We start from the raw sequence: 19,787 nt of genomic DNA, 5'->3' as shown, positions 1-19,787 counted from the left end.
GATGATTTTGTGATATATTGTGACGCCTCAAGGCAAGATCTCAGTTGTGTATTAATGCAACGAACGAAGGTAATTGTTTATGCGTCTAGACAATTGAAGATTCACGAGCAGAATTATACGACGCATGATTTGGAATTAGGCGCGGTTGTTTTTGCATTAAAGACTTAGAGGCACTACTTATATAGGGTCAAAAGTATTATATATACCGACCACAAAAGTCTTCAACACATATTTAATCAGAAACAACTGAACATGAGGCAGCGCAGGTGGATTGAATTACTGAATGATTACGACTTTGAGATTCGTTACCACCCATGAAAGGTAAATGTGGTAGCCGACGCCTTGAGCAGAAAGGACAGAGAACCTATTCGACTAAAATCTATGAATATAATGATTCACAATAACCTTACTACTCAAATAAAGGAGGCGCAACAAGGAGTTTTAAAAGAAGAAAATTTAAAGGATGAAATACCCAAAGGATCGGAGAAGCATCTTAATATTCGGGAAGACGGAACCCGGTATAGGGTTGAAAGAATTTGGGTACCAAAATTTGAAGATATGAGAGAAATGGTACTTAGAGAAGCTCATAAAACCAGGTACTCAATACATCCTGGAATGGAAAAGATGTACAAGGATCTCAAGAAACATTTTTGGTGGCTGGGTATGAAAGCCGATGTTGCTAAATATGTAGGAGAATGTTTGATGTGTTCTAAGATCAAAGCTGAGCATCAGAAACCATCAGGTCTACTTCAATAACCCGAAATCCCGGAATAAAAATGGGAAAACATTACCAAGGATTTCATCACTAAATTGCCAAGGACTGCAAGTGGTTTTGATACTATTTGGGTAATAGTTGATCGTCTCACCAAATCAGCACACTTCCTGTCAATAAGAAAAGATGACAAGATGGAGAATTTAGCATGACTGTATTTGAAGGAAGTCGTCTCCAGACATGGAATACCAATCTCTATTATCTCTGATAGGGATGGCAGATTTATTTCAAGATTCTGGCAGACATTACAGCAAGCATTAGGAACTCGTTTAGACATGAGTACTGCCTATCATCCACAAACTGATGGGCAGGGCAAAAGGACGATACAAACGCTTGAAGACATGCTACGAGCATGTGTTATTGATTTCAAAAACAGATGGGATCGACACCTACCATTAGCAGAATTTTCTTACAACAACAGCTACCATTCAAGCATTGAGATGGCGCCGTTTGAAGCACTTTATGGTAGAAAGTACAGGTCTCCAATTTGTTGGAGTGAAGTGGGGGATAGACAGATTACGGGTCCGGAGATAATACAAGAAACTACCGAGAAGATCATCCAAATTCAACAACGGTTGAAAACCGCCCAAAGTCGACAAAAGAGCTACGCCGACATTAAAAGAAAAGATATATAATTTTAAATTGGAGAGATGGTCATGCTTAAGGTTGCACCTTGGAAAGGCGTTGTTCGATTTGGTAAATGAGGGAAATTAAATCCAAGGTATATAGGACCATTCAAGATTATTGATCGTGTCTGACCAGTAGCTTACCGACTTGAATTACCACAACAACTCGCGGCTGTACATAACACTTTCCACGTCTCAAATTTGAAGAAATGTTTGGCTAAAGAAGATCTCACTATTCCGTTAGACGAAATCCAAATCAACGAAAAACTTCAATTCGTCGAAGAACCCGTCAAAATAATGGATCGTGAGGTTAAAAGACTTAAGCAAAATAAGATGCCAATTGTTAAAGTTCGATGGAATGCTCATAGAGGACCCGAGTTCACCTGGGAACGAGAAGATCAGATGAAGAATAAATACCCGCACTTATTTCCAGAAGATACGTTAACACCTCCAACTGCTTAAAATTTCGGGACGAAATTTATTTAATGGGTAGGTACTGTAGTGACCCGAACTTTTCCATGTTTATATATGTTAAATGAAATTTTTATTTACATGATTAAGTGTTTCCAACATGTTAAGCAATCAAACTTGTTAAGACTTGATTAATTGAAATGAGTTTCATGTAGACAATTGACCACCCAAGTTGACCGGCGATTCACGAACGTTAAAATTTGTAAAAATGACATGACGATATATATATGGATATACATATAGTTAGCATGAGATTATGATAAGTAAGTATCTCCATAAGTATATTAACAGTGAGTTATATACATAAAAATGAGACTACTAAGTTAAGAAACTCGAAACGATATATATAACGATTATCGTTATTACAACGTCTTACTAAATACATATGTATCATATTAAGATATTGTTACAATATATTTAACATGATAAAATGATAATTATATATATCATTAAGTATGTTAACAATGAACTACATATGTAAAACAAGACTACTAACTTAATGATTTCGAAACGAGGCATATATGTAACGATTATCGTTTTAACGACATTTTAATGTATATATATCATATTAAGATATATTCATACATCATAATATCTTGATAATGTAATAATTTAACATCTCATTAGATATAATAAACAATGGGTTAACAACATTAAATGAGATCGTTAACTTAAAGGTTTCAAAACAACACTTACATGTAACGACTAACGATGACTTAACGACTCAGTTAAAATGTATATACATGTAGTGTAGTTAGATGTATTAGTACACTTTTGAAAGACTTCAATACACATATCAAAGTACTTCTACTTAACAAAAATGCTTACAATTGCATCCTCATTCATTTTCATCAACAATTCTACTCGTATGCACTCGTATTCGTACTCGTACAATACCCAGCTTCTAAATGTATTTACTATTGGTATACACACTCCAATGATCAGCTCTTAGCAGCCCTTGTGAGTCACCTAACACATGTGGCAACCATCATTTGGCAACTAGCATGAAATAACTCATAAAATTACAAAAATATTAGTAATCATTCATGACTTATTTACATGTAAACAAAATTACACATCCTTTATATATAATCCATATACCAACGACCAAAAACACCTACAAACACTTTCATTCTTCAATTTTCTTCATCTAATTGATCTCTCTCAAGTTCTATCTTCAAGTTCTAAGTGTTCTTCATAAATTCTATAAGTTCTAGTTTCATAAAATCAAGAATACTTCCAAGTTTCCAAGTTTCCTAATCCATTCCAAGCAATCATCTAAGATCAAGAAACCTTTGTTATTTACAGTAGGTTATCTTTCTAAATCAAGGTAATATTCATATTCAAGCTTTGATTCAATTTCAATAACGATAACCATCTTAATTCGAGTAATAATCTTACTTGAACTTGTTTTTGTGTCATGATTCTATTTCAAGAACTTCCAAGCCATCAAAGATCCTTTGAAGCTCAAGTTATTTTTTCATCATTTCCAGTAGGTTTACCTACTAAACTTGAGGTAGTAATGATGTTCATAACATCATTCGATTCATATATATAAAACTATCTTATTCGAAGGTTTAAACTTGTAATCACTAGAACATAGTTTAGTTAATTCTAAACTTGTTCGCAAATAAAAGTTAATCCTTATAACTTGATTAGTATTACATATTATTGATTATTTAATATAACTATATAATAAACATTACATAATAATGTATATGGATTATTAAATTTTTATACATTTTAACATATATTACAGTATACATATAATAATAATTATATATATATAAATCATATATGTAAATTCCTTTTAATTACAACTTAATTATTTATATCTTATTTTACATATAATACTTCAAATTATATTTCGAATTATTATTTATATATACATACACACATATCGATTTACAATTAATTGTTCGTGAATCGTCGGAATCGGTCAAAGGTTAAATGAATCCATGAAAATAGTTCACAATTTTTGAGACTCAACAGTACAGACTTTGCTTTCGTGTCTAAACCATATTAAGATTAAGTTTAAATTTGGTCGGAAATTTACGGGTCGTCACATTCTCCTCGTTCACGGCTACGTTATGGTAGTGATGGTAAGTTCTAACTCCGAAATTCATCTTTAGGATTTGATATTCAAGTTAGGGTTTTGAGCTTTTTAGTTGTAAAACCCATTTAGATGATGAAGTGGGTTTATGGAAACTAGTTATTTTTGTTACATGGCGGGTTTTGGGTTGATTGACGTTTTGGCCATGATTAGGCTTTAGTTTTGGGTGTAATCACTTAGTTTAGTGATTTTGAAAGTGTTGAAACCCTTTTAGGTGTATTTGGGTTGACTAATTTTGAAATGGGTCAAAATTAGGGTTTATGTGTCAAATTGGGTAAGCTAAGTGTTTAACACTTGTGATTTGGTTTAATTTGTGTATTAGGGCCATTTTCACTTGTGTTAGTGATTATTGGCTAGTTTGGGCATTTTTACAACTTTGGTCAAAATGGGTAAATTGAGTTGGGTCAAACTTGATGATGACTCTAGTTTTGGTCAAAGGGGTGTTAAACACTTTTGTTAAGTGTTAAATGGCGTTTTTAATTGAATGTAAACATGGAAAATAATTTCGGGTTAGAATTGGCATTTTAACCAAAAAGTCAAACTTGGTCAACCATGAAGCGGGTTTTTAGGTAATATACGAGATAGTATGCGTTTAAAGGCTAAAGTTGTTGTATTTTGGTATTTCGGGAACGCGGGAACTAGTCTCGTTAGTTTGGACCTTCGGGTGTCATTAAATGTATAAAAAGGTGAACTTTGCACTTAGGTGTCTGAATGGGCAGATTGCGGAGGTAGGTATCAACCCTTGGTTAAGGGTGTTGTGTCGAATTCTCTTGTAGAGAATGTATGTTGATTATGTGTATACCTATATGCGTATTATAGGTAAAGGTTTGCTCGGTGGCGTTTGGAGGCGATTTACATACATGATTTGTGCGGGCGTTTCGAGGTGAGTGGAGTAATTATACGTATGTGTATATGCGTATTTATTTGTGAATGTTATGGTATGAACCATCAAGCCGGTAGTGCCATAACATGTATATGACGAGTGTCAAAGTGTGAACCATCGAGCCGGTAGCACTATAAAATGAGGCGTGAACCATCGAGCCGGTAGCGCCGAAGTGTGAACCAAAGAGCCGGTAGCACTATAAAATTATGATATGAACCATCGAGCCGGTAGTATCAAAGTGTGAACCATCGAGTCGGTAGCACTATAAAATTATGATGTGAACCATCGAGCCGGTAGCATCAAAGTGTGAACCACGAGCTGGTAGCACTATAAAACAAAGTGTGAACCATTGAGCCGGTAGCACTATAAAAGAGTATGTCTCAAATGCGTATGGTGTGAACCATCGAGCCGGTAGCACCATAGCGTTTATGGTTAACCATATGGGGGTTTGTTGATTGTTTAGCATATTATATATATATATATATATATATATATATATATATATATATATATATATATATATATATATATTGTGATGAGTATATGCTAATGCGGTTTTTGTGATATTGTACAACTTGTTAGTAATACGAGTATGATGACATGCTATTTGAGTTACAAGTTTGTATGCGGTATTGTGTAAGTGGTTGCAAGTAAGTAGGTTATATATGTATATGTATAACTATTGCACTCACTAAGCTTTAAGCTTACCCCTATCGTTGTTTACTTTTTACAGGGTTTGAGATTATGAAGCTAGCTAGTTGTTAGACTAGACGAGTAGGAGCACTTGGCTCGATGGGGTAGCTTTTGGATTGATTTGGATGCGAATTGGGGATTTGGTAGTCCCCGGGATTATGCTCTTGGTATTGGGTTGGGTTATTGAGTATTAACCCGTGTTTGTATAATTGGATTATTATTACAAATGCTTTTGTAAGGTGTCATTTGGATACCAATGGTCATTGTAAGTTGTTAAACGTAATGTCACGATGTTATGTTTTTGGTTAAAACAGAGTTGGAAATATTGTGTATTATTGGGACCTAACTTATATATAAAAAAAAATGTACTCCATTTTTGGTTTAACGGATTGGGGTTATTTCATGTAATAAATACTCCATCCGTCTCAAATTAATAGTCCTGTTTTGAATTTTTAAAATCTTAATTTTTCAGCTTTAGCTTTAAATATATATTTTTTTGTGTTACATAATATTTGATGAAATTAGAATGAATATATTAAGTTTTATAAATATTTTCATTTGATATAACTTTCATCAAATATTATGTAATACATAAAAAGTTATTTAAAGACAAAGTTACGAAATAAAGAATATGAATAGTCAAAATAGGAATATTAATTTGGAATGGCGAGAGTACAATTTTCTATAACTCTTAATATAATTAGCATGACAATTAATATAAATAAACAAAATTTACTACTTTCTTCGTTATAAAAATAGTGTTTCTTAAGAATTTTGTTTTAATTTAAGACATGTTAGTGATTAGTGAATTATTACTTTACCTTTCATTTTATAACTATTCTAATTCTAATTACGTTAACTTTTCAAAATAAAGTAGTTAATAATTAATAGATGAAATTAAGGAATGGTTGCTATGTAAACTCTTTTTTTTCTTCTATTTATAAAACAAAAATTTAATTACAACCTCGAGAATTGTGATTAAAAAATTTGAACATGCTTAAATTATTTGTATATTTACAAATAGTCAACGCACTTCCTGTAAATACTTTCCCACAACCATCTTATTGTACCACATTTTATTCATGCATTTACTTTTTAATGATGGTCACAACACTAACAAAGGGCTGTCATTAGAAAAATCATTATAAAAAACGTAAAATTGATAGTTTAGTGTCTTCTTAATATTATTTTTGATAATGAACAATTACTTTGGATATATATAGTAAATAAAAAAATATAGTAAAGAGTAACGCGTACTTTTTTGAAGCTGATACCTACACCATTTAATTTTTGTCATACATGAACAAAATTTATTTTTAGATCATTATACTTTTATCACAATTGAGTTAATTAACGCCCTTTTTATTTTTGTATCAAAACCTTCTCCCACAATGGAATACGCCGTACACAAATTTCTACCAAAATTGTATGAACCCTAGATTAGATACATAACTATTTGTATCGTTAAACTACAAATTTATGCTACTAATTTTTTGTTATGAGTATCTGATCTGTTTATTTGATGATAATCACTTTATCAAAAATATTTATTAACTAGATTCGGAGGCCCGCGCGTTGCAGCGGTTCTCAACGTTTTCGTCATAACGTTTTTGCAAAAACGTGATTTGACAAAACATTTGTTGTATGCATTTAGCATTTTAAAGTTAACGTCGTAATGGTACTTTGAATTAGATTTAGAGTTGATTATTTACTCATTTATCTCCACAATAAATTTATAGACATGAGAACAAAATATATGAAAAATGAAAGGATAAATTAGAAAAATAAGATGTAAAAGGAACAAAAATAAGGCTTCCCCTTTTTGGTTTTATTCCTTTATTTATACTCCGTAATATTGCAGTATTTTTCGATTTAAAAGAGTTGGAAGATGCAACGGTCAACCGCACTCCGTATTTGGTAGCCACATGATTTGATCAACAATTACTTTACTACTCTGCCTTACCCCTTTACTCTCTCGGTCTCTCATCTTTCTTTTTTCTTTCTACCTACTACAACACCTGTTTGATGATAAAATCGGCTAAACCGCCTTCTTTTTTGGCAAAACATCCATCTCTATTTTTTTCCTCACATCAGGTGGTGATTTCTATAGGTGATTCACTTGGTGTCGTTGTTGTTTCGACTTTTATCCGCCAATTTCGGTAGGTTAATCTAACGTTTAAAAAATAGTTATATGTCGGTTAGATGAACAGGGGAAAGAAGGAAGTGAGAGAAAGTTGTATATTTTTGTTACTGCGGGATGGTTAACAGTCAGTTAATTAAACGGTTAAAATGCTTGTTCTTTGTTTACATTGAACGTTAACTTTCCTAGATACCCTCTAACAATTATCCCACATCCATTCTCAAGAATGACATTGTCCGATGTCGTGGGCCATTCTGTCGACTACGACCATCCAAGCGATCTAACGACTCTCCTACATTGCCACTATCTTTTTCTTTTCAAGTCAACCGCTATATACCACCTATGTTTTTTTACTTTATTTTTTTTAAACACAACTTGCAATATTGACTATCGACTAATATAACATACAAATTTATAATTTATCATTTAGTTAATGACTCATTTTAATACGGAGTATTAAGTATTAGTCTATATATTAGCCTACATATCTATAAATCTATACACTTCATCAAAATTTAAATTCTAATATGTATATGTACTACCAAAGAAACAATTGATTATTTGTTATTGGCGGAGTAGATATAAACATATGTTGGTCCTACCAAAAGTAAGCAACTTCTGAAAATAATTTTATTTATATGACTACCAATGTCTACAATTAAATTACTAAGTACTACTAATATTTTTCTTATCTCTCATCTTCAGATTTTAAAACCTAAAGCTCTCAACTCTCTCTCTCCTTCCCAACTTCCGCCGCTACCTAACACCACCATATCATCGCCGCCGTTCACCAAGACACCGCTCCGAATCAACAACAAAAGTCTTACTCTATACGGATCTGAAGTTTGTCGACCTTTACCTCCAAACCGCCACCTATCACCTCCAAATCCCCGCCAACATAACAGATCTGAACCGTCTCCCCATTATCACCACGTCGCTCTTTCCTTTTCAGGTCAAAAGCCCTCTTGATGGTGGTCACGCAGCCTCACGGTGGTGACTGGTCGTGTTGGTGGCTCGACTCCGTTGTCTCTTTTTTTGTGTGATATCAAGGTAAACCCATATGTACAAATCGTGTAACATCTGTTTTTTTATTATTATTTTGGATATAGTGGATAGCGGATGATGATTGCTGAGAGTGTTTGCTGGTAATTTTTGTGTTCAGATTTGGTGGTCGTTGGAAGCGGTTGACGGTGAAGGCTGCAGACGGTTGCTTGATGCTGGTGGTGGCAGTGGTTGTGTGTGATGACCCGAAAATTTCTGACCAAATTTAAACTTAATCTTTGTATGATTAACATTTCCGACACTATAAGAAAAGTCTGTAAAACTGAATCTCAAAATTTTTGAACGACTTTCATATATTCAAATACCTTTCGGTTGTTCTTGACAATTCGCGAACAATTATATGTATATATATATATATACTATAACTTGAAAACGTAATAATGTATTAATTGTTTGATACCGTACATTAAACTTATTGGTTTAAATATTTATTTGAATATATATGATAAGTTGGAATATTAATTGTATGAATAACTTGCGACGTATATTTTAAAACGTGTTTAAAAATATTGAGAATAGATATTAACTTGGTTATGAAACGTTTGATAAATACTATTATATTAATAAATAACGAGACAATGATTTATAGAAGAAAATGACCAAAACACTCGAAAGATTAAGATATACTTTGAGTGATATAGTTTATGGATAATTTAAGGCTATATTTTGACAAAGGTACGTGTCACGAAACGTAAAATGCAAGTTTTCTAAGTGTACGAAAATGCGTTCGAGAAACCGGAACTGGAACATAAGTCAAGTAACAACGTATGAGTCATCGAAACGAAAATTACAGGTCAACTATGCACATGAATTTAATATAATATATAATTAATTATATAAATTAAATATATTATATATATATATATATATATATTTAAATAATATGTCGACAAACAAGAAAACAAAAGTTTGTGAGCTGGATCAGAGGGCCATGCGATCGCATGGCCTTGATGCCCAAAAACCATGCAATCGCATGGGGTCTGAAATCTGGCCACATCTATTTAAACTCGAGCTGTTTCTGTTTCTGATGCAATTCTTTCTCAACCTCAATCGTTCTCTCTATATATATATTTATATTATTATTATTATTATTATTATTATTATTATTATTATTATTATTATTATTATTATTATTATTATTATTATTATTATTAAGATTAATATTATTATTATTAATCTTATTATTATTATTAAGATTAATATAAATCTTAATTAGTAGTATTAGTATTATACATAAAATATTACGACGAGGTTATGAGCGTGTCACTTTCAAAATGGGTTTTCAAGCGGGATAGAGCTAAGAAAATTATGGGTAATGTTCGGGGGTATATTTATGAATCAAACCTAGTGTTTATCATCTCCGTTACGTGTACGTACTTTTCTGAAATATTGAATCACAATATTGATACGTAAGCATTTATATTTTATCTTTTATATACTAATAGTGTATTCATGTCTAGTGCTCGAGTATATATATTTATACAAGCTTGTATGCTAAATTTCGTCGTTAAACAGTTTATAATGAATCACGAATTAAATACATATATTACCGGTAAAAGGTATATGATATACATGTTTTTGGAAAGGTGGCGAAAAATCAATAACTTTTCATTTAGATATCGAATAGTTTCGATGAACGGATTAAAAGATATGATCAACTGAATTATAATTGACGTTAATTAGAATTGCTTTTTAATCTGCAATTAATATTTAAACAACTTGTTTGTAAGATTGATAAATTGGATTTTTGAATATTACCAACCGAGTAAATGAATCCTTATATAAGGTACGTCTCGTTTTGTTGAACTATTGTCAAAATTGACTTTTTGAAACGACTTTGGATAACTTTTGTATGTCGATCTCGAGCATTAGGATTGTGATACACTATGACCTGACCTAGCTTGATAAACATTTATTGACCAACATATGTTCTCTAGGTTGAGATCTACGGTTATTTGGTAATCCGAGTTTTGGTCACATTTTGGTGAACGACTTTATATGCTGCTAAAGTGAGTTTCATTTGCTCCCTTTTAAAATGCTTTTGAAATCTATATTTTTGGGCTGAGAATACATGCACTTTATTTTAAACGCAATGGATACAAGTACATACTAAATTCTACACCGAGTTTGAACCGAAAATCCCTTAGCTTTGGTAACTAGTAACTGCCGGTTATAAGAACTGGTGGACGCGAGTAGTAGTATATGGATCCATAGTGCTTGATATCCCCGTCCGAGCTAGAGCACTAGCCTTTTAACGGACGTATGCTATTTGAGAAGCGTACACGTTGGTTTGCGTGTATTATTAAGATGATTATACAAAGGGTATAAATTATATATACGTTAAGTTTAGTTACCAGGGTGCTCAATTTCGTAGAATATTTTGATAAACGTTTCTAGATGAAACAACTGAAATCTTGTGATCCATCTTTATGTACAGATTATGCAAAACATTAAAACTATGAACTCATCAACCTTTGTGTTGGCATGTTTATTCTCAGGTTCCCTAGAAGTCTTCCGCTGTTTGCTTATATGTTAGACAAGCTATGTGCATGGAGCCTTACATGGCATATTTTTCAAGGAAACGTTGCATTCACCAAATCATCACCATGTATCTTATTTTGACTGCATTGTCAACGGAAGTACTATTGTAAACTATTATTTACGGTGATTGTCTATATGTAGAAATCATCAGCTGTCAAAATCCTTTGATTTAAATATTCATTTATGGTGTGCCTTTTCAAAAGAATGCAATGTTTACAAAACGTATCATATAGAGGTCAAATACCTCGCAATGAAATCGATGAATGACGTGTTCATCCATGTGGATTTGGAGCGATCGTCACATTGTGGGTGGTGGTAATTAATAAGTTTTCAGTTTTGGGTTTTTTTTTTTTTTTTTTTTTTTTTTTTTTTTTTTTTTTGCAATTTATGGGGTGTAAAAACACAAAAGTGTCAATTTTGGTGTATGATCTTTTTTATTAAATTTGTTTCAATTTTTTTTTTGTATAGGGTGTAAAAAGACAAAAATACCCCTGTCGGTTACTGTTATACTGTAGCAATCTTGATGATGTGGCGTGATATAATTGGCCGGTCTTGTTTTAGTATATAGTATAATATACCAAGGGTCCAGAGTCTTCTTCTCAAAAAAAAAAAAAAAAAAAAAAAAAAAAAAAAAAAAACCTTGCTGCTACAAGTGAACAGTAGATTTTAGGGTAGAAAAAGTTACGCTAATTAGTATATAGTATAATAGTATTTTATCTTCTTTTTGTCATCATAGTGTTTTCAGTTATTAAGAGTGTATCTATGATTAATAACATAAAAAGTAACTTGATTTCTCTAGTAAAATCTCACTAACTTGATTTCTCTGGTTGATAAGAACGATTGTTGGACGTGGAATCTGGACACTCGCTGAATTCTCTCATACAAAAGATTGACTAAATCATCGATGACATACTACTCTCGAATACCAATTCCTTTACTAAAACCATGCGCAACAAAGAGGTCCCCAACGAAGTTGAAATATTCGTTTGGAGATCAAATCTTAACTGTCTACCCACTCGTGTTGAACTTGATAAAGGAGGAGTTGACCTCGACTCAATACTTAGTCCGTCATGTCAAGCATGTACAGAATCTGTCGAACACATTTTGGTGCATTGCACCTATGTCTCCAAGGTTTGGGATCAGGTTATTAAATGGTGGAACCTTGAAAATCACCGTACATCCAACATAGAGGAAGCTTTTGTGATCAACCCCAACGTTATCAGCTCAAATATCACCAAACAAATATGGCAAGCCGTACGGTGGATATGCGGATACATCATTTGGAAACATAGAAACCTCGAAAATTTTAGCAGGAAAGTTTGGATCATATTGACAATTCTAAACGAGATCCAAATTCAAAGATTCTTCTGGATTTCAAAGCGACTCAAAAAGACGAAGATCGACTGGCATCAATGGCTAATTAATCCTAATTCATATGTTGTTCCACAAGATAGGTTCGGCATCGGCTAATAGACTCTGATCATCTCAACCTTATCGAAATCGTGGCTACATATTATTGGGTATTATACACTATGTCTTTATTTCATTTGGGCATAACCCAAATCACACTTTGTAATGCACTTTAATGGTGGCCAAATAAATAGGTCTATACACTCCTTGTAAATACTTATATTGATCAATTATATTTTGCTTGCTTTAAAAAAATAAAAAATAAGAGATAACAAAAAAAATTATAGAAAAAGTAACAATGTCTAATAAACTTACTTATTGGTGTATAACCAAAAGGAGATACTATAATGATCACGTTTTTTTCTTTTTTTTTTTTTTTTAACAGCTTAAATTTTTTATAAAAACTAGCAAGAAGCTAGAACATTACAAGGAAGTAAAAGGGTTCAATAACCAAATATTCCAATCTAGATTAACATTCTTATAACGAGACGAAAGTCAATCAAAAGAAGATAAAATAATCGAATCAATAATGTGACTTTTCTTGAACTTATTTGGATCAAAAATGGTTCTGTTCCTGAAGCGCCATAAAGCCCAAAGAGTAGCATAACACACAACTTCCAGAATTATCGTTTTCGGAGGAGATTGGAATGTCGACATAATCCATTGCCATAACTCTTCCACGGAATGCGAAACAGGAATTACAATGTCTAACCACGAAGCAATATAACACCAAACTTGAACCGCAACTTCACATTCAAAAAAGATATGTGAGAGATCTTCTACCTTGATTGAACACGTCGAACATAACAGGTTTAATGATGGCACACCCCTCTCCAAAAGGTTACATTTATCAGGAAACCTGTTTAAACGCGCCCGCCAAATGAAAAAATTAATTTTAGGAGGAACCACCTTGCACCAATGTGTTGGCCAATTACTCAAAGCATCGTGATTAATCAATGTACGAAAACCGCTTACAGAGAAAGAATCATTAGGTAATTTAGAGCAGATCCAACAATCCTTTTCATCCAACAATCCCAATGTGATTAATCACGTTTTTTTTCTAACGGTGGGAGTAATAAAGTTCCTAGGCTCATGTATTATTGACGAATTTAAATGTCTTAATATTATGCAGTTATTATATTATACCTATATCTAAAAGAAATAGGTTAAATGAATATTACCCAGAGGTACTTTCGACTTTTCACCTTTTTTCCCCCTTTAAATTGAACAACAAAACCCCCACACTTTATCCAAAAAATCAAATCCACCCCCCAAATAGGGGGATAAAGTGTCAAATACTCATTCTCATAAAAAATCTTAAACAAACTCCACCCAAATATTCAACGGGTCATATCTTCGCGCTCGCAACGAGTTAAATTTTTCCGCCACCATCGTTAAACTCGAAATAATTTAGGAACACAATGTCACTAGCTATACGCAAAACGGACGTTTTTTAAAAAACACTAAATATTTGGGGTACTTTTCATACACGTTAATTCTCCGTTAAATTTTTAAAAGTCGACAATTCTATAGCGAAACGCGGAGATGCACGTATATTGTTAATTTAAAATAACATTTAAATCTTTCACGGGTTATACCTTTTAGTTCGACTCGAGTTGCGCTTCAACGACATCATCGTTAACCACAAAATGATTTTACAAACTAAACTCAATAAAATACATTGAAAACCGAACCCCCGCCGCGAAGCGAGGGCTCGAACACTAGTTATGACCAAAATATTGTGGACCATATTTATTACGCTTAAATGTCGGTACAATAAAATCGAGTAACTACCTAACCTTATCTAACTATTAGATTTGCAAATGGAAAAAGATATACCAGCTTATTATATATGACACATGTTGTAATAAAACGGGACATAAATGGATACATCTAGTTTCCATAATTATATCTTGCAAACAATTCATTTATTCAATTTGGACTACTGATTTGTAGAACATGTTGGCATGTTGCCTACATAATTTTCACTAGCAGCGTATATTGTGAATAAATACACCAATATCTTCTTAAGAATTAGTCTCTGAATTAAACTTGGTGAATACAAACAACCCATAGAGGATAACAACCTCCCACATAAATAAAGGACTTCATGTTACGTACAACCTAAAGGTGAAAATTACCAAACCAAAACACCCAAACATCTATTCTATCTATCCATCCATCTATCTATCTATCTATATATACTTATATAAAGAAGAGTGTGTTAAAGCATAGTTGTCAACATGAGAGTAATTATAGAGAATGAGGACAAGTGGATTTTACACATGTCAAATTCTCAAATTTTCTAATTACAATTAATCTATAATTTTTTTTTGAACAACAGAAATTTAATATAAAAAAAACTAGCAAGAAGCTAGAGATACAAGAGAGGGCATTGGAGCCATAAGTTTCGATTTACATTTGCTTTCCTATTACGACTAGAAAACCAATTAAAAGAAAACGACACAATACAATCAATTAAATGGCTTCTCTTCAATCTATTATCTTTAAACAATTAATCTATAATTAACAATAAATAAATAAATAAAAACATTAACTGAAAAGAGGTTTAATAAAATATATCGAATAAAAAAAATAAATACAAATATTGAATATATAGATTAAAAATTGAACGTGTATACCGAGAGTTTGTCAAACAAAAACTTATCTCACTTTTATTATAACTATGTAAATTAGTTTTTATCTCACTTTTTTTTAGTGTTTGTTTCTAAATGATCTATCTTAGTCTAAATATGCTTTAAGTTGTGATCAATATTGCTTTGTTATCAATATGTAGTTATCGAAAACAGCAGGTCGATATATAATGGTTTTTTGAGCAGCCGTGCATCGCAGGGCTCATAATCTGATACCATTATATTCTATGATATGCGTTCCGGATTAAAAATCGGAGAGTAAATTTCCAAATGTACCATTCATGATTTTGACATAACATGAAATTTACTACCCCATGTGAACACCTTACATATAATTAATCAGACCACTTGTATCCAACATCTAAATTCATTACCAAATACTGCTATATTCCTTGTGTTCTAAATACACCAAATTGTAGCTGGGGCGATAAGTCGCCAAAATTTGAGATCATTTATTCCCATACCGTGGAACCACGCATACGACCTTTGTGCCAGTGAACTCGAACTTACCCAATCCAAGTTCCACCATCGATATAATTCCGACCAAATTAGAAAACGAAATAGGACAATGAATGAGTAAGTGTTCCACATTGATCCGATGCTAAAACATGTCTATATCGGAGTACATGTCTCACCAGGATGCTTCCTTGAATGACAAGTCAATGAAAAATGGTGATCTTCAACGGGGTTTAGTTGTTCCATATGTGCAGTGGCGGAAGCAGGATTTTTCTTCACCGGTGGCGAAATTTTTTTTTAAAACCATAGCAACTTTTTTGGGCAAAATACGGAGTTTTTGGGACAAAAATTGGAGGTTTTTAGGCAAAATTTTGAGGTTTTTGGATAAAATTTGAAGATTTGTGAGCAAAATTTGAAGGTTTTGGGGCAAAATTTAAAAAATTGTGGGTAAAATTTGAAGGTTTTGAGGTAAAATATGTAGGTTTTGGGGCAAATGGCTTTTGGGTTTGGGGCAAATGGCTTTTGTGTTTGGGGCAAAATAAAAAAAATCCAAATTTTTACACTAAAATTTCGAAATCGACTGGGGGCGGGCGCCCCCCTGCCCCCCCTCTAAATTCGCCCCTGCATATGTGTTTCGGCCATGAAGGAACCGTAGCCAAATTATCTTGAACCACTCATCCTGAAGCAAAATGTGTACATGAAAAATGGTGATTTTCGACGGGATTTGGTTATTTCATGTGTTTCGCCCATGTTACTTCTAAGAGTATTAAACGAGCTGAGAGACCCGCTGCGCGTTGCCGCGTGGGCCGTCTTTGTTCACAGTAACGTGTTATGACGAAATATTTGTTATATGCGCTTGACCGTAACAATAATTGTATTTCGGAGCACATAATTGCATCTTAAAATTTGTTATGTGCGTTCTAAAGTTTACGTAGTGGGGTACCTTGAATTAGATATTATTAATGTTAATTTTTTACCCTTTTATCAACACTATAATTTATGTATAAACAAATTTAATTTTTATTAGTTTTTAGACAAGCAACTAATTAAGAATAATAAATCAATAAATAATTATTTAAACATAATTAACCTAATCTTTTATATATTTTAATTTTTGTACTATTTTTATTGTAAAAAAAATATGTATGTTGAGAGAGGAATGATTAAAAAAACTATGGGGGGAAATTTAAAACAATTAAAACTTAGAGGGCGAGAATAAAAATAAAAAGTTGAGAGGGAGAAACTACAATATTAGAGAATTGAAGTCTTATAATCTGGTATGTGCGTCTTAAATTTTACGTGATGATGATACGTTGAATTGGATATTATTATTATTATGTTTATTATTTACCGTTTATCAACATTATAGATCATGTATAGACAAATTTAATTTTTATTATGTTTTAGAAAAACAACTAGTTATGAAAAAACTTTTTAAACAAATTTACACATTAACTAACAGACAAAAGTTATGAATAGTACTAGGGTCATTTTCGACTTTTCACCTTTTTTTTTTTTTTTTAATTTTAACTAAATTTCATTTTACCAACAAAGGCCTCCACACTTTTTTGAAAAATCCAAATCGACCCCCACACCGGGGGGTAAAGTGTCAAATAACTATTTTCATAAAAAATCTTAAATAAACTCCACCCAAATATTCAACGGGTCATATTTTCTCATTCGCAACGAGTTAAATTTTACCGACACCATCGTTAAACTCGAAATAATTTTAGGAACACAATGTCACTAGCTATACGCAAAACGGACGCTTTTTAAAAAACGCTAAATATTTGTGGTACTTTTCATACACGTTGATTTTGCGTTAAATTTTTAAAAGTCGACAATTTCATAGCGAAACGCGGAGATGCACATATATTGTTAATTTAAAATAACATTTAAATCTCTCACGGGTTATACCTTTTAGTTCGACTCGAGTTGCGCTTCAACGACATCATCGTTAGCCACAAAATAATTTTACTAAACGCAATAAAATACATTAAAAATCGAATCCCCGGCGCGAAGCGAGGGTTCAATAACTAGTTGAACCTAATCTTTTGTATATTTAAATCTTTGTATTTTTAATGATAAGAAAAAAATGTATGTTGAAGGGGAAATGTTTTTTAAAAACTTTGGGGATATAATAAAATATTTTAAAACTTAAAACGCATAAAATTTTTTGATAAGAAAAATTAAGAGTTTTCATTGATAAGAAAAACAACTGGTTGTGAAAAAACTTTTTAAAAAAATTGAACCTAATCTTTTGTATAATTAAATCTTTGTATATTTATTGATTATAAAAATTTATATGTTGAAGGGGAAATGTTTTTTTTGTTTTAAAATTTGGGGATATGATAAAAAAATTTAAAACTTAAAGGGCATAAAATTTTTTGATAAGAAAAACTAAGAGTTTTCATTTTTGGAATCCATACAATTTTTCTTTACAGCGAGAGGTCAGGAGTTCGACTCCCGTGGGGTACAACATTGCACACAAGGTTGTCCATTTACCCCTGAATTCCACCCAATGGTATCTTTCTCACATCGCGTTGCGGGAGCAGTGGGAGAGGGGGTTTTACCGCCCAGGCCCTCGAATTGGGTCCGGTTTCCTCTTGGCAGCAGTTGGGGGCAAGTTATCCAACTACACGAGATGAACGCGTGGGTGGTTAAGTCCTTCTAGATAATCCTGTACTGCTGTTAAAAAATTGATTATTTAATGAAGTTATGATTAATAAGTATGTATAACTCAAGTTAGTTATTTTAATATATAAATATTATGATACACTTTTCCCGTTTCACATTAATAGTCCCTAGACAACAAACAATGAATTTAAAAAATCTCATAATTACATTATATTTTTTAATCTTACATGTAAAAGTTAAAGGCATAAAGAAAATCTATCTTATTATTCTTATTTATTTATCGATGTGAACTATTAATTTGACACAGTCTAAAATAGAAGAGTGTATTATCAATATGAGACAAATAGGGTAGTTTGAAAAGAATGTTCTTATACATTAGTTTAAATTTTTTTTTTTTTTTTGAAAAGCAACATTATATTACTATAAATAATATATACAGAGAAGATTAGTGGACTGTAAACAGGCTTACAAGGCCCAACACGATGGAATCACAATAACTGAGCATGATTATATCTACATTTAATACTCTAAGCTAGGAAAAAGAAACACACGAGTTATCCTGGATCGAAGCATAAGTTACCCTGTGACGCCAATATATGTGGATGTAAAAGCCAGTCGTGCCAGTTGAGATTGTATTTTCTCGAACGATTATTCACCCACTCGAAAGACTTAATTTGAATCTCATTTATAACCTTTGAAGCACCCCACGAATCATTATGAAAGACTTGTTGATTTCTCTTTTTCCAGATTAGATACCCCGTGACCCAAATAACCGATTTCCAGATTTCCTTTTGCACGCCCTTGTAACCGGTTCCCAAGTCGTTTAAGAATACAGAATCGAAATTAGTATTTGTAGGTAAGTTATATTGCCACCATCTTGCAATCCATTTTCGTATTTCTTTGACTTCTGGACACGAGAATAACGCATGTTCTATAGTTTTAGGTTCATTACCACACATAGGACAAAGTATCGAATCGAGATCTATACCGCGTTTATCAAGTTCAACCCTTACCGGAATCCGCTTCAATCTTGATCGCCAAATAAACAGACTAATCTTTAAGGGAAGCAAGTTGTTGCGAATTGTAGGGATATTAGATCCGTTTCCAGCAAGAATAAATTCATCGATCTTTAACGCCATAGTCTTTGTCTTGTATTTACCACTTGTATCAAGCTTAAAAGACCATGAATCATTACCTTGATTGAGACCTGTGAACCCCTCTATCAACCGCATCAGATTAGATAATTCGCCAGTGACTCTGCCCGAAACTTCCCTAGACCATTGCCAAGTAAAAATCTTAGCATTCCCATTTTGTTGTACCCTTTCACTA

At 32.5% G+C, this 19,787-nt stretch overlaps 1 protein-coding gene across 1 annotated transcript; it reads left to right on the top strand.

Moving 5' to 3' along the window:
• The first annotated feature begins 12,246 nt into the window (after window positions 1-12,246).
• Window positions 12,247-12,771, top strand: LOC139842388 (uncharacterized). The gene has a single exon (XM_071832532.1). It carries the CDS (start codon window positions 12,247-12,249, stop codon window positions 12,769-12,771), a length of 525 nt encoding a protein of 174 aa, XP_071688633.1.
• The last annotated feature ends 7,016 nt before the right edge of the window (window positions 12,772-19,787 follow it).

The sequence above is a fragment of the Rutidosis leptorrhynchoides genome, chromosome 4, assembly GCF_046630445.1.
Source record: "Rutidosis leptorrhynchoides isolate AG116_Rl617_1_P2 chromosome 4, CSIRO_AGI_Rlap_v1, whole genome shotgun sequence".
NCBI classification, from domain to species: domain Eukaryota; kingdom Viridiplantae; phylum Streptophyta; class Magnoliopsida; order Asterales; family Asteraceae; genus Rutidosis; species Rutidosis leptorrhynchoides.
Note: the sequence above shows the minus strand (reverse complement) of the source record. Positions and strands in the feature narration are given on the sequence as shown.